We start from the raw sequence: 16,753 nt of genomic DNA on the forward strand, positions 1-16,753 counted from the left end.
CCTGCCGCTGCACCACCTCTCCTTAGCATCAGACAATACCACCGGCTGCGACCCCCCAGACGCCCCTCCCCAGCCTGCCATCCTTTGTTGAAATATTCAAATGCTGTTGGGAGTTCTGCGAAGGAAATGGGTCATTTCCATATTGGCTACTGAGCTCAAAGCTGAATATCAGCTGCTTCTGTTCTTCAATGGGATGAACAATGAATTCAGCGTGTATGTTTATGTGTGTGTGTGCGCGCGCATGTGTGTGTGCACATGTGAGTGTGCATGCCCTGGGTGCATGTGCACGTGTGTACCTATATGAGCCTCCACGTTCTGGGGGGGGATCAGCAAACAACACGGGAGAGGTAGGGACGGTGACACACTTAAGACGCTCCGATGTGCACACTGCCTGGAAGTTTAGGACTCCATCCCTTCTGCGTGGTTTGCATTTCCCTCGGGGACTGGCCTTTTTGCCGGAAACAATGCTGCCATTAATGAGCAGATCTGACCCCCATGTCCGGGGTGGCCAGGGCCCCAGGCTGGGGGCACATTTCTTGGGCCCCCTTCAGCATCCTGGTTGCTGCTGCCCACTGAATCGGAGTCCAACCGAGCAGCCAGATGGATGGGGCCTGGCTTCCATGGGTGACCCACATGCATAGCCATTAAATCCAGTTCAGAGCCTTTGCCACTTTCTGAAAGGTGCGACCCTATGGCTCTACCCTCTGACCCATGTGGTCATGCAGTAGGAAAGGCACATGAGAAAAGGGTGGGCAGGGTCACAGAGGTCACCCCTCACTCTCCCTAGCTGCCCACCCCTCCAGTCATGCCACATGCACTCTGGTGCTGTCCCCTAGGGCAGGGGTCCCAAACTTTCCCATAAAGGGCTACACAGAAAATATTTTAGGCTTTTGGGCCACACCACTCAACTCTGCCTTTGTAGCACAAAGGCAGCCTTAGACAACATGTAAATGAATGGATGTGGCCTTGTGCCAATAAAACTTTAGTTACAATGTCAGGCAGTGGGTGGGACGTGGCCCAGTTTTCTGACCTCTGCTCCAAGGCCTTGCTATGCTGAATGTGGCATCAGCGGCCCCAGGAGCAGGTGAGACGCAGGATCTCAGCCTCCTGGGTGGGAGGCCGGCTGAGTCAGGATCTGCATTTAACACCATCTCCAGAGGGAATTCATTGCCATGGGGGAGAGAAGAAGCAGGGCTGTCCAGGACCAGCCTCACAGTTGCACAAGGAGGATGCCTGCCCTTAAGGAGAGAGCAGCTAATGACTGCCTGTATCCCCCAAATAAACCTTCCCTGGGATCTTTTTGCAGATGAGGAAACAGGCAAAGTGAGTGTGTCCATGCCCTAGGGCACAGGCTGGGGGTGTAAAGTTACACAAATGTGTTCTCAAAGGTTTGGAGCCCAGGAGCCAATGTCAAGGTGTCTTCAGGGCCGTGCTCCCTCCAGAGGATCCAGGGAGGATACCTCCTTGTCTGCTCCAGCTCCTGGTGCCTGCAGTCCCTCAGCTTATGGCCTCATCCCTCTGGCCTCTGCTTCCATCTTCACGTGGATTTCTTCCCTGTTCTCTCTGTGTCCTCTTCTCCTGTGTGCCTTATAAGGGATAACCAGGCATTGCTTTGAGGGCCGCCCTGGATCTAGATAACATCATCTCCAGATCCTTAAGTAATTCATTAAATCTGTAAAGACCCGATTTCCAAATAAGGTCTTATTCTGAGGTTCTGGGCAGATGTGGATTCTGGGGGGACACTGTTCAATCCACTACAGAGAGACCAAATCACGTGTCCCAGTGTCGGCTGTCTTAGGACTGGTGAAGTGTGCGGTTAAGACTGTGCCTCTGAGTGCACGGCCACCTCCCCGTGTGATGGCCCAGTCGGGGGACTGGCTGAAGGGTGTAGGGTGAGGGAGGCAAAAAAAAGAATAAGAGACTGTGGCTCTGGAGTCAGCTGTGAGGTGGATCGTGATTTTACAAATGTAGGGGAGGCTCTGGGCCTCCTGATCCTGAGTGACCCCCTGGCGTGCCTGAGTGTCACAAAGCTCAGAAGGTGTAGTAGCTTCCTGGGGCCCCCATGATACTGTCTCACAGACTGGGGGTGTTTAAACAATAGAGTTTATCCTCTCACTGTTCTGGAGGCCAGAAGTTGAGGCCAGTGCTGGCAGGGCCGTGCTCCCTCTGAAGGAGCTGGGGAAGCATCTGTCCTGGGCTCTCTCCTGGCTTCCAGTAGATCCTTGGCTTGTGGCAGCATCACTCCGGTCTTCTCCCTGTGTGTGTCTGTGTCCAAATTTCCCCTGTTGACAAGGACTCCAGTCGTATTGGATTAGGGGCCACCCTCCTCCAGCATGACCGCATCTTAACGAATTACAGCTGCAACGACCCTATTTCCAAACAAGGTCATGTTCTAGGGTAGTGGGGATCAGGGCTTCAACATCTGCATTTGGAGTGGGGGGACACCGTGGAGCAAACCCTGCTGCCTGTGGGTGGGGTCTCCCAAGCTCTCTGTGCCCTCCCTAAGATCCCAGGTCTGAATGGGCAGAGCTTGCCCTTCAGGTTGAGAAGGGACAGAGCTGAGATTTGGCTGAGAAGACAGTGCTGAGAAGAGTGAAGGTAGCTGGATGCATCCGCTGGGGTCTGGATCTGGCTGCCACGTGACCGTGTTAGGCCCCAGTCTCCCTCCGTCTCCTCATCTGCAGCACTGGGTTCTCAAGTTCAAGTCTCCAAAAGCGAAGGAAGTTCTTAACTGAGGAACTTGCCCCCAGATGTGGCCAACCCAGGGATGGGACAGCGTTAGTTGACCCTAATGTCAGGAGACGTTATCCAACTTCAAGTCCCTTTTGGAGGCTGTAGACAGCAGAGTGCATGTCATCATCCCAGGACCATGGTTTCACGGCCACTGGCCAATGCATGCAGAGAAAGGACAGCGGTGCTCCAGTGGGCTATGCAGGGGAGCAGCTAAAGCACAGGCCAGAAGAAAGCCTGCTTGGTTTCGAGTCCCGTGTTTGCTGAGTCTTGGCTGTGTGTGCATAAAGGGTTAAGCTTGCTCAAAGGAAATTTCTTTTTTTTTAAATTTATTTATTTTAATTTATTATTTTTGGCTGTATTGGGTCTTCATTGCTGCACACAGGCTTTCTCTAGTTGTGGCGGCGGGGGGAGGCTGCTCTTCGTTGCGGTGCACGGGCTTCTCCTTGCGGTGGCCTCTCTTGTTGCCAAGCACAGGCTCTAGAGCACGTAGGCTTCAGTAGATGCAGCATGTGGGCTCAGTAGTTGTGGCTCATGGGCTCTAGAGCACAGGCTCAGTAGTTGTGGCGCACGGGCTTAGTTGCTCCATGGTATGTGGGATCTTCCCAGAGCAGGGCTTGAACCCACGTCCCCTGCATTAGCAGGCAGATCCTTAACCACCGCACCACCAGGGAAGCCCTCAAAGGAAATTTCTTGACCCCACCTCCTGGGAGGTCACCTCTCAGCCCTTGGAATGTCCTGCCTGATAAGAGGGTCTTTGTTTACCTGGGACCTTGGACACGGCACATAGTCTATGCTAATAAGGGGATTTACGGTGGGGGCCTTGGGCAACTGTGTCAGCTCGACCTCCGGACAGGCTGGAAACCAAGGCCAGTCACGTGGGAAGTCAGCCATGTGGACGTGACCAAGCACCAACCAAGACTCTGGACAGCCAGTCTCAGGGAAGCTTCACTGGCCAGCCATACCCCATGCATGTTGTCACCATGGTCACTGGGAGGAATCAGTGCTGGCCATGCCTCCACTGGCAGGATGACTGGAAGCTCCTGGTCTCTCCTGGACTCTTCCCTTTGCTGACTTTAATCTGTAGCCTTTAACTGTAATAAACCGTACCTGGAGTATAACAGCTTTGTTCAATGCTGTGGGTCCTTCTAGGGAATTATTGAACCTGAGAGTGGCCTTGGAGACCTCCCAGACTGCACTGTGCAACCTCCCTGTGGAAACGGGGAGCATTTTCGTGCCCACTTCATGCAGTGGTGCTGAGCTACATGTGAACTAATTCACTGAGAACCACGGGTGGCATCACTGCCAACAAGAGTCACTTCACTGCATGGATTGGCTCTGTGGCCCATGAGTCAGTCCTGCACCCCTGCCTTTAGCCCCATCTCTGCTATTAGTGAGGATGGGGCTGGAGGGAGAAGAGGGGGCATAACAGGGAAAGGACCATATTTCTCACATTGCAGCCACAGAGGGTGTCATCTCAGGATGTGTCTGACCCACCAACCTCATGCTACCTCAATGATGGTGTCCAGGGAAGTCAGTTCAGATGGTGCGACGTGGGTGTGAGGAGTTGACGCCCGTTTCTTATTGTTCATGCATTTCTCCTGTTAGCAGACAGCCTCAGCACCTTTGATGTTTGGGTCCAGATATTTCTTTCTTATGGGGCTGTCCTGTGCATTGTAGGATGTCTGCCAGCATCTTTGATCTCTACCCACTAGATGCCAGTGGGACCACCCCCATCCCCTGTGCCTTCTGACATGTTCAGACATCTCTGGCCGAGGACCATGGTGGCAGCCTGGCTCTGAGGTCCTTATGGGGTGATTCCTTGAGGTGTCAGCACAGCTGTTTCCTGGGTGAGCCTATGTTCTCTCCACTGACTGAGGGACTGGAGGGACTTCCAGTGGGTGGGCACATCATCTCAGCAGGATCTTGGCTTCACGCATGTCCATCACCCACCCCGTGGAAGGCTCTTCAGGGTCACTCAGAAAATGGTGTCTTTGTGACCCTGCCACCAAGCAGATATCCTTGTTTTTCTGTGAACGCCCCGGTTTTAGAAGGTGCATTTTCCCTCAACAGTCTGCCCCCCACCCCCCAGGTGGCCTACTGCCTCAGAAAGAGCCCCTCATCTTTAGGGTGCCTCTTCCTCAAGAAAATGGGGCCAGCCTCTCGCCTGTCCCGCCATGGACGCTGAGAGCTTCACCATGTTCCCAGAGACCATTTGTCAAAGACGTCCTGTGCAGTCAACATTTTGCAGTGTTTGTGGAAAAGGAATGGTCTCTTTGCAGTGGAATTGGCATTGCGGGCACTCACTGTCACCTGTCCAATCCCTGGAGACAGACATTCTTGGATGCATTTGTCAATGGGTCTTTGTTTCCATAATGCAGGCGCACGAGAGCCCTGCTTTGTAAATGAGCCACTATAAACCCAGAAATGCTATCTCTTTGCCTCAATTCCAGGCTCTTGTTCCTCCCTCCATCCAAGGGTACCTACCACCAGATGAACCCATGCCACCCCTCCAGGACTGGAGGGAAGGTCCTGCAGGGGTTGGTTCCTCACATGGACAGTTAATTCGGCTCCATTTAGTAAGAAACTCATCCAGACCCAGAGATGGATTACCAATTTCCCCATCAATCTTCAGGGCCTGATCTTATTACAAACCACCACAAAGATAACCATAAAAGCCCTATTGATTGATGCAGTGCTTGGTAATCCATCTGTCGTCATCCATTATTCTAGGTATAATTTTTCATTATCTGCGTGGCAGCTGATTCCTAGCACATTAGTATACAGTGGCAATTACCAGGAGCAGAAAGAACCCCTAAATTAGCAGGAACAATCACACCTGTCAGGAAAGGGAAGCAAGACTCCCCACACAGCTTTGCTCTGTGCTCTGAAACCATGTCTGAATGGTAAAGAGTTTGAAGATTAATTCAATATTGACCTTGGAAGGTGGAGAGGAGAAAGTGGGTTGTTTTTTCCCCTTTCTTAGGGGTCTAGAGTGCACGTTTCCTTAAAGTAACCACCTTGTCAACCCAATCACAGCCCACCCAACAGCTGGCACAGAGGCTGTTTGAGGATGGCCTTGCCCAGGATCGGTAAAGTTTATGGCGCAGATGTTCCTGTCTGCGTTAGTTAATAAGCACCAAAGATCTGACCAGAGGGAACAACTGCTGTGAGTGTTGAGAGAAATTATTCAAGAAGAAGAGAAGTTTGCAGGATGCCCTCTTAAGAACAGTCCCATTTGTGGCAGGGCAAGCCCTGTCCGTAGACCAGTGGGGTAAGGTGTCTCTCAATGCAAGGATTCTATGATCTGAACTTTTTTTTTTAATTAATTTTTATTGGAGCCTAGTTAATTTACAATGTTGTGTTAGTTTCTGCTGTACAGCAAAGTGAATCAGTTATACATATACACATATCCACTCTTTTTTAGATTCTTTTCCCATATAGATCATTACAGAGTACAGAGTAGAGTTCCCTGTGCTATACAGTAGGTCCTTACTGTCTTTTACACAATGAGGTTTCTTTTCAACCCTAATGGAAAAATTGAGATAGACACATAACTGAATTATTTCTGAGGGCCATTGGAGGGGCTCAGTTGGTAAGATTCTCACTGGTCTTCACTCTCCAAAAAATCAAGAATCCTGTTATTGAGTATCACACAGAGTGATCTATTCTCAAGATGGCTTCACATGGACATATCTAGTAGGGCGAAACTGCCCACTGCTAGTTGTTATGGACCCACTTGATAAGACAGAGGCTTGGCTGTCCTTGAAATTACCTTGACAGTGGCCAGTGAAGGTCTCAGAAGACTGTAAACCTTTGAATGTAGAGCAGGAAGGTTCTACAGAACCAAAAGTTGGGAGTTTGAGTCCCGAGTTTAACCAACCATTCAAAATAGATTCTATACTTCTATTTAGTTGATCAGCCACACCACCTTCAGCTATTCACCTAAATCAGGTTCTGCAAACTATAGCCCATGAGCCAAATCTGGCCATTGTTTGTTTTTGTGAATAAAGTGTTATTGGCACACAGCTATGCCTATTGGTGTGCCTATGACCCATGGCTTCTCTTGTGCAGAGTTGAGAAGTTGCAACAGAAACCATACTACTCGCAAAGCCTAAAATATTTACTGTCTGGCTTTTCATGTCAAGGTTTGCCTACCCAGGATCCACACAAACTTAAGGGACTTACAAAGATGGGGAAACAACTCCTGGCATTTGGGGAGGCCTGAAGGATAGGACAGATGCTTGAAACACTACCCAACTTCTCAGTGGTTCTATTATCTTCTTAGGAGTGACCTCCCAAAGAGAGGAAAAGATGAGGCATCCTTACGGGGTTTCCGTCTTCCAATCTGCTTCCTACAAATATCATTCTTACTACGTGAAGACCCAGTCCTTGTTCAACCATCATGACTGTGGGGTCTGTGGGGTCTTCTTGTAGCCATTGATTCCTTATGTCTGGGGCCCAGTGACCCATCAAAACACACGGGCCAGGAGTGGAAGCACAAGGCTGTTTGTTTGCTTTGCAAGAAAAGTACGTGAGGAGCAGTAAGGAGTTTGCCTCTAACCAGTTTTATTACCAAGAATGTGGTTACAGATTTATTTGTCTGGAGTTCGATGTTTGATTTTTCGCTGGAACTCCAGTGTAGAGAATTGCCTTGTGTCCTGGCTCTGCAGGATGGGCAGTGGATTAAATTGATCACGGGTGTGAAGACAGGCGTAGAGAAGTCTTTCCAAAGAGCATAGCTATTATATTATTGTTGTATTTCTGCCCAGATGATCCTAGCTGGTTATTAACCTACATATCATTTTTTTCCAAATTTTAACTTGGCAAGTCCTATGGAGAAATTTCACACAGAAGGCAGAAGGACCTCCAGAACAAGGCAGATATTGGAATTATGTAATTACCTTTCTCTCTGCTCCCCTAGTTTTTTATTCTCTACTTTTCAGGTATCAATTTAATAATATGCCACACAGCTACTGTTGTAAGGTACTGTGTCAGGCATTATGTGTCGGGGAGGGCATGTAGGGGTGGATATAAAGATGGTGAAGATTTGGCTCTTTCTTAAGGGCCTCAAAGATTCATGAGAACCTCAGGCAAAGGGATGGTCTTCTTGCAGTCGTCAGTGAGGGGGTCCCTTGAGCCAACTGTCCTCCCCTCTGGGCCTCAGTTTCTTTCATCCACCAGAAGGAGAGAATCGATGCTTTCCCATCCTCACCCACAGAGGGAGTGGGAGAGAATTAAACATCTATGATACAGCTGTTCATGGAACACTTCCCTTCCAAGGACTTTGGTCACTGCAAATACTCAACTCAACAGAAGAATTCCCTAGGTAACAAGATGTGAGGTCAAAAATCTGGTGATGGCCTGGGCCTTCTCTGGCCCTGCAGACATTAGGGCATGGACCACAGAGTGCCCTGCTCTTCCAAGGGAACTCTCAGTGCCTCTAGCTGGGCTTGGCATGAATTTGGACAAATCCCTACTACTCCTGTCAGCTCATTCCCATTCAGTGTGCTCGTTTACACTCCGTAGATGTTGAATTATCCTGACCTAGAAGATGGCATGTTTAGCCCAAGAAACAATGATTTAGCTCTTGCCATGGAGTTTGGGGGTGTGACCTGCCAAGGTGACTGAGAGGCTTTTGGAATGAGCCTGGAGCACTCCTTAAGAGATCTATCCATGGAAGGGGTGGTTAGGCTCAATCACCAGCCTCCATAATTTAGAAGATTATTCTCCTCAAGAATATAGAGGGTAGAGGTGCCAGCCTCTCTCTTGGAAGATGCAAGGACCCCAGATCAAAGCCAAAACTGAGATGAACAAAGTCTGAGCTCAAAATCATACAATACTACTGCTCATAGTATGGGCCTTGGGACCAGCACATTCTATATGACCCAAGGAATTTACACAAACTTGCCCAGATGATTTTCACTTCCATAATTTATGATGATTGTACCTGCCTCTGAGGATTGTTGCCGGGAATAAATGGGATAATACACACCTGACAATTGCTAATACTTGTTGAGCATACTTGTGATCACCATCATCACTACCAACATCATTATGATCACGATAACCTTCATTATCACCATCAGTATCACCACCATCATCACTACCACCATCATCACCATCACCATCACCTGCATCATATCACCACCATCACCATTTCCATCATCACTATCACCATCAGCAACACCACCATCACCATCAGCAGCAGCATCATCACCACTTTCATCGTTATAATCACTATCAGTATTGTCATTGCCATCATCATCACCATCATCACCACCATCAACCATCATCACCACCATCAACCATCATCACCACCATCATCATCACCATCACCATCAGCAGCAGCATCATCACCACTTTCATCGTTATAATCACTATCAGTACTGTCATTGCCATCATCATCACCACCATCAACCATCATCACCACCATCATCATCACCATCATCACCACCATCAACCATCATCACCATCATCATCATCACCATCATCACCACTACCAACCATCATCACCACCACCATCATCACCATCACCATCATCACCATCATCACCACTTTCTCAACATCACCACTATCACCAACTCCATCATCAATACCACCATCAGCAACAGTACCATCAACATTATCATCATCACTATCATCACCACTTTCATTATCATCATAATAATCATCACCACCATCATCAACATCACTACCATCATAATCACCATCACCATCACCATCATCAGCCTCCTTCTCATCACAGGAAGCACAGACACAGGATGAGCACATACTCTTCATGACAGCATGGCCATCTCTTGACTGGACCAGAAGGATTGTGTAGATGAATGGTGAGGGAAGACTGAGCAGGCATCTTTCCTGGTTGCCTGTTAAAATGGACATCCATTTCAATCTCCCTCTGCCAACAAAGTCTGAGTTGGGTCTCAGGGAATCTGGTGAATACATAGAGATTACTGAGGCAGCTGGGCACTTCATGGTGAGATTGAGGGTAGTCCCTATTGGCATAACTAGCTTTCAACCCCACTGGCAAGCTGATTTGGCAGTCCTAGGGGGAAGGCAAGCTGGCTCAGAGATTTATAATACATGCCACATATTGGGCACAGGTGCATGGGAAGCCATTGGCCAGAACCAACAGTGAACATTGCCACTTTAATAAATGGGCAGCAGAGAATCTGTTCCTGAGGGTGGACACCATGGCTGAGTTAGTCAAAACTGTCACTGACTGGCATGCAATAGGTGCTCAGTAAATTATTCTTGAATCAATAGATAAAAGAATGAATGAAGGGAGGCCCATGGCATTCATGGATTTTCTCCAGTTTTCCGAGTGGTGCCTATCCTGCAGACTCAGGAAGGGAATTCCTTGGGACAAACAGAAATAGCCTGGAAGAGAGGCTGCCAGGAAGAGAAAGCTTGTTTTCTGGTCATGCCAACTTTGAATCATTTATTAACAACTCCCCCCATGAGGATCATATTTGGTGGAGAGGTAACACCTGTTTGTGAGACTGTGTCCTTGAGAGGCTGCCAGAAAATTTTACACTCTGAATCCCTCCACACTGGACCATGCACACGCGGTGTTCTCACCCCAGGACACTCCAGGCTCTCAAGTGTGATGGGTAGGCCTCTGCACATGGATGTCAGGAGTGGAGAGAGACAGACGCTCAAATGGCGGTGGTGAAGGAACATGGGGAGTCAGCACTCCCAGGGGGCAGGGTGCTGCCATTTGCAGAGCCCCTCACAGCCTTTAGCCCCCAGCTCCTCAGGCGTGGTTCTTGCTGATGGGAGGAGGGTGGGGCCAGAGCCCTGGACCTTTCAAGTGTCCCTCACTGCCCAGCAAATTCAGCCCTAGTGTCCACGTCCCAGAAAGGATGTAACAGATGAATTGTCAGGAACCTAGCCAGGGAGGGGACCAGAGGTGTTACCGGCCTATCTTTTCTCTCTCCCTCTGCATCTGTGGTTGATGAAAGATGATACAGGAGGACGGGGGCAGAGGAGAGAATTCCTGTCCTCTGCCATCCTGGTCCTCGTGTGGGGTTTGCAGACAGCTCTCGGTCAGGGCTCTGGCTGCTTCTGGAGTGGCCAGTCCTGCTGTCCCTGTCCTGCCATTTCCCCTGTCCCCTCCCCCCCACCACGTATATACACACACAAGCGGAGACGGAGCCGCGAGGCCAGACTGCAGATCCTCTTCTGGGACTTCGGGAAGCATCTGCTGCTGGGCCTGGATCTTTTATTCCTTGGAAGCTCATCTGGCAGTGAACTTGGAAAGTATTCTGGAAAGGGGAAGATGCTCCCCAGTGATCCAAGTGCCTGAGTCTATAAGGGTGTCAACATACATGTCTCTCTTCCCCACCTTCCCAGTAAATCCTGGGTCATCCTGGCTCCTCCTGGGTCTGGCCAAACCCTGCTCCCACTTGCAGGCCAGCTGCCCTGGTGCCCAGACTTGAGGAGCAGAACTTACCCAGCTTGGGAGGAGAGAAAGGAGGGGGGACAGTGCTTACCTGTGCCAGGTGAAGGGCTCGGCAGGTGCAAGAAAAGACACAGCTGCCCAGGGGCCAGGGTCATAGCTCAGGGATTGAGAGAGGTCAGGCTGGGGCCTCCCTTCCCGGGCTCCAGGTGAGAGCAGCCCCGGTACCCACAGCATGTGGCAGGCCCTGTCAGCGTGGGCCCCCTGCCAGGCTGTGTGCAAATGATGGGACCCGGGATTCAGAGCCGGGTTGATGGGACAGGTCGCCACACCCCACTTCCTGGGCCCCTTCATCTCATGCCCCTGATTTCATTGCCCCCCTCCCCCTTTCTCTGTTTCCAGGTTTGGCGGTCCATCAGATCATCACCATCACCGTCTCCCTCATCATGGTCATAGCTGCTCTGATTACAACTCTTGTCTTAAAAAACTGGTAAGGATCCTCGGCCCTTCTGGCCTGGAAACGGGGATCAGTGGGGGTCCCCGGGGAAGCACGCACAGAAAAGTCTACTTTTCAAACGCGATCTCGGCTCACAGCCCAGGGAATTGTTTCTCTGTTTGGGATGGAGAACAGCATGCAGCTCCTGATCTGCTAAACCCGCTCACCTTTGCCCCGGGCAGCTTGGCTGGCTGGTGAGGGTGTCGCTCCCTGACACTGCCCTTCTGGTGACTATCTCTGCAGGACACGAGCCCGGCCTCCTTGACTTAGTTCCTCAGGCAGCAGGTGTCCTGTTCCCAAAGCCCACCCCTTGGATCCCAGTGCCCCTTTGAATGTCACCCTACCAGCGCGTTTTTCCTTATTTCCCACCAGCAGCCTGGGTGGGGTCCCTGCCTGCCCCTCCCTGTCCTGGGCTGTCCTGGTCTCTTTCTCCTGCCTTCTTCTCACAGCCGTTCTGTGTCTGCTGAACTAGGTTACTGCTTTGCTCCAGGCGGCCTGTCTTTGCCTATTTCCTCCTGGAAATTGGCCTACTTTGAGGTTGGCCTTGGCTGGGTGTACACACCTGCTACACCCCTGGGAAAATCAGGGAGCTTCTGGCTAACCCTGCTGCTCGCATGCCTTCCAGGCCCCTGTCTGCCTGCAGTCACTCCTCCAGCAAACGAGGCTCCTGTTAACATCGAAGCTGAACGGCCCTTGTAGAGTCATACGCCCAAATCATCCCCCTGCTGACCAGTGGTAGGAAGTCAGACAGACTGATGGGAGGGAGCTGCCCTGGAGCCTCCAGGTAACAGAAATGCCTGGAAATGCAAGAGAAAGCCGGTCTCCAGGATTAGAGAGGGTGGGGAGGGGAGTGGCATCACCCAGAACAGACCAGCGAGGCCTTGACACTCCTGATGGCCGGCAGTCCCAGGACCCGGGGCACTTTCTGGGGCAGATGACAAGGATAACTGTGAGCTCCCAACAGGGCATCTGGGGCAAGGCTGGCTGTCCAGAGAAGGGGCTCCGGAGCCCTGGACCACTTGGATGTTTAGCGGGTCCAGTCCCGCTGGCCATCTTGGTGAGGGAAAGCCCCTTCCCCAGAGGAGACCTCGGACTTTGTGACTTTGTAATAGGCAGGAAAGCTTCCTCTTGGTTTGCCCGCACTTTGGGGTTTACAGCAAACCCTCAAAGAGTCCTTTGGGAAGGACAACTCAGGGCGGTGGATGAGTGGTTCCATGACCTTGGGGGTGTCCCTTGGCTTTCACATCCATCTTCTTACTTCATTTATGGGTGGATCTTCCCTACCAGCAATCGGAATTTCTCTCATTGGGAAGACAAGGCAGGGAGTTGACACAATTTACGGGGAGACGGGCTCACACTCCCGCCCCTTGCAGAGCCCCCTCGCTTCGCAAAGGCTCTGAGCGTGAAGGGGGGAAGCAGGAGAACCGGTGTCCTGATGAGGCGCCTCCGTCTCCTGCTCTCTTCCCTCCTCTGTGCGGATAGCGCTTCCTTCCGTCCTTGTGAACTTGCCCCTCCGGGGGTCGGGAGGGGTCCCTGCGTACCTTCTCCATCAAATCCCTTGGCCAACAAGGGTGGGACCCCCGTGTCTGGCCTACACAGCGTCTGGAAGCCTCTGTGGTCCAGAAGAACAGGGAATTAAGGTGGGTACTCCCGGGGCACAAAGCACAATTCTCTCCGTAGGTCCCGATGGTCCAGTTTCATTTCCGACTTGTGAGCCTGGGCAGAGGAGGGGCTGAGAATAAGGGTTCCCCAGTTTTAACTCTCCCCAAAGATAATTGCATGGTCCATCCCAAACGAACGATGGCCACCCCGACCTGTGCACGTGGCTTTCCCCATGAGCACCCATCACAGTTTCCATCCCATCCAGGTCTTCCTGGGGAAACTGAGTCAGCACCTCTGCCCAGCTGACATTCTTTGGCCAAACCAGGCCTCCGCTCTCCGATAACACAGGTCAACCCCTTACCTTCTAATCCTCCGCACAATAATGGCTGCATTTAAAACTCGAATTTTATGTTATTTTATTTTATTTTTTAAAAATAACTGATTGCTTGACTGTGGCTGATCTTTCTGAAGAGCTTTAGGAATTACCATTTAATATTAAATGATGTATAATTCATGCCTGGAGATAAAGGTTCCACAGTGTAAGCGCTGGAGGTGTTTGTGGGTCTCGGCGTCTGCCCATCCCCCCACCCGCACCCTGACCCCTCTCCCCTCCAGCTGCGCCCAGAGCGGGAACCCTCGTAGGAACAGCCACCAGCGGAAGGCAAACCACCAAGAGGAGAGCTGCCAGAACCTGACGGACTTCACGCCCGCCCGGGTGCCCAGCAGCCTGGACATCTTCACGGCCTATAACGAGACCCTCCAGTGTTCACACGAGTGTGTCCGGGCGTCTGTGCCCGTGTACACCGACGAGACACTGCACCCAGCCGGGGAGTACAAATCCACGTTTAACGGGAACCGGTAAGCACAGGCTTGGGCCAGACCCGGCCGCTGTCCCCTCCTGGGGATGCAGGGGCTGTTTATCTGTGTCAGGCAGCCTTCCCATCTCTTTGTGATGGTCCAAGCAAACGCAGGCAGCTAAGTTTGCTGAGATGAGACCAGAGGGGCACAGTAGATGTAAAATGGTGCTAAGACATCCAGCAGCCAGGGTTCACTTCCAGACCCCTGCGCCTGGTGGACGGACTTGTCTTACCCGGCCCTGGATCCCGCATGGCAGAGGCTGAGCGGGCATTATGGTGCAGAATCCAAAGCCAGCCTCACAGTCTCAAGCCTCCCAAATGTCAACAAATCACGATCGGTCCCCTCCCCGGTCAATATCTCTGAACCCCCATCACTAAAATGTCAGCAGCAAATCTCGCAAAGATATCAAATACCAACCAGACTCCCGGTTATTAAACACTCCTTTTTATGAATCATATGTAATCCCTCAAAGAAGACATGCCTCTAAAACCATCCCTGGGAATATTTAAGAAACCCTTGAGTCAGCTTCTGAAGGTTTATCCGGAATTAGATTAAAACATCAATAGCTATTTTTTTTTAAAGTGAGCACACACTCATGCATCATTTTGTAAATTAAAAGAAAAAAGAATTCTCCAATAACTTAGAGATCTTAGGAAGAAATGAGCAGGACACCAGGATGATTTGAGGGGCCCACAGTCAGTGGCAGGGGTGGCGGCTGGGGACACTGCCCAAGGTGCCCTACGGGGCTTCTCCCAGAACCCAGGTCGAGGAGACTCGGGGGGACCTTCAGCTGTTGTGCCCGTGGTTAATGTCACTTTGTCCTGTCCTGGAGAGTGAGTGGGTGTTCCTTAAACACCTTCTGTTTCTCCTCTCCTTGTGTCTCCACACCAGACTCTGCCGTATTGTCTATCTGAGATGCTCCCTCCCCAGAGGAGGAGGGTGGAGAAACCTCAGAGAGCAGAAACCTCAGGACCATCCTTCTAAATGACTTTGCTTTTACTCGACAGCATTTGGGAAGCTCGTGGGTTGCACTCCAGCCTTCCAGAAGGACGAGTCCACAAAGAATTGGCAAAAGGATTTTCAAACCATTTCACTGAATGCGTGTGTGCCTGTCTGGACGTAAATCCTGGCCAACCAGTGCTTCAGGCTTTGGGGGAAGGAGGGGAAGGGAGTGGATGGGTCTTGGTGTTTCGCTGTGTCTCTCTCTGCCCCTATGTCATAGGAGAGCCCTGTCCACGTGCAGGGTGGGCATAGCTGGCTGGTGTGGAAGCGCTGGATGGAACAGGTTCTTGCACTGGGGCTGAAGGTGATGCTCTGTTGGTTCTCACTGGCCTTGGGAAATGGTAGCTCGGTCTCAAAGGGGATGAAACACCTGGTGGCAGGGGGGTGCGCGTTTTAGGCATCAGGCCCTGTTCTCTCTACAATGTGCAGTAAAGTGGGTAGAATCTCTGCCCTCAGAGGCAGAGACCCTGAGCTTTGCCTTGTCCTGGAAATCAAAAACTGAAATCTGGAGATGGTACCACTGTGGGTGTCAGCACCAGATTCCTCCCATGTGTGGATCCCTCAGGCTGTGTGTCCTCCGAGGCCTTCCAGGGTGGAAGGGAGCCCTGGGCAGCATGGGGAGGGGAGGCCAGTGGGTCCAGGCCGAGCATCACCTTCCTGGGATTCTTTTCGACTCGAGAAGCCAGTTTTCTGCCACAGGTCTGAGCCGGCCTGCCTGTCAGGTGTTATGTACCAGCCCTCGTGAGCCCGTTTTTCTGCTTGCTGCAGACCCTCTTCTTCTGATCGGCATCTTATTCCTGTGGCCTTTGTGTCTGAGAAATGGTTTGAAATCTCCTGCTGACTGGCCGAAGGCTTTTTTACCTCCTGGGGGCAGGGCAGACGCCATGTGTCTGTTTTATGGTACGTACCTCTTTTATTGGACCTTGATTGATTTTCCCCTGGCCTCCCCTTTCCCACCCCCGTCTCGCCTCTGGGATAACTGGGAGCCCTTCTGGACATGGCAGGTGAAATTCCAAGGGCATCACCCTTCTGGATGCAAACCAGAGGGTTGGGATTGTGGTCTCTCTGCTGCACTCGTTAGAAATGCCCCATGTCCTGGTGGAAGGAAGTAACAGACTCAGGAACCCCCTGCTTGGCACCCTGGCTATTTCCATCAGTGCCGTTCCATCCCCTACGATGGGCTGTAGGGCAGGGAATACCAGTTCTGGAAACGAGCTACAAATACACCTCTCATTTCCCGCAATGAGAAGAGATCAGGGCCCCAGCCAAGTGGGCAGACGTCATGCCTCCATCACATCTTTACATGGCGGGGAGAGGCGGGAGAACACAGAGTGGAATTAAAATACAATTTTGAAATATAAGTCTAAGAGATAAGAAAGAAAATGGTAAAGAAAGAAAGTGAAGAGTTGAGACATCTACTAATTTGAAGCCAGGGACTGGTACCAAAACAGGATGAGTTTTCCACGCTCTGCTGGATAGGAACATTTGGTTTGCTTTCAATGATATTGACTTTGATGCTAACGTTAAATTGCTTTCTTCTGTGCCGAACCTCCCAAACACGCGAGCTGCTGGGGGGAAGAGCATCTCACCCCATGACTGCACATTCTGGATGCACAGTCAATAGAGACGACCAGGGTTTTTGGTTTTTTTCTTTTTCTCTT

General features: G+C 51.1%; 1 protein-coding gene across 1 annotated transcript in view; it reads left to right on the forward strand.

The window, feature by feature from the left end:
• Positions 1–15,993, forward strand: part of AJAP1 (adherens junctions associated protein 1) — a 57,398-nt gene extending 41,405 nt beyond the window's left edge. Inside the window, exons 4-6 of the mRNA XM_007448984.1 lie at positions 11,537–11,624; positions 13,848–14,090; positions 15,861–15,993. Of these exons, the coding sequence (XP_007449046.1) occupies positions 11,537–11,624; positions 13,848–14,090; positions 15,861–15,933 (404 nt within the window). The 3' untranslated portion in view covers positions 15,934–15,993. The remainder of the gene's footprint in view (positions 1–11,536; positions 11,625–13,847; positions 14,091–15,860) is intronic.
• Positions 15,994–16,753: the final 760 nt, after the last annotated feature.

This window comes from Lipotes vexillifer, unplaced genomic scaffold, assembly GCF_000442215.2.
Source record: "Lipotes vexillifer unplaced genomic scaffold, Lipotes_vexillifer_v1.1 scaffold835, whole genome shotgun sequence".
Taxonomy (NCBI): Eukaryota; Metazoa; Chordata; class Mammalia; order Artiodactyla; family Lipotidae; genus Lipotes; species Lipotes vexillifer.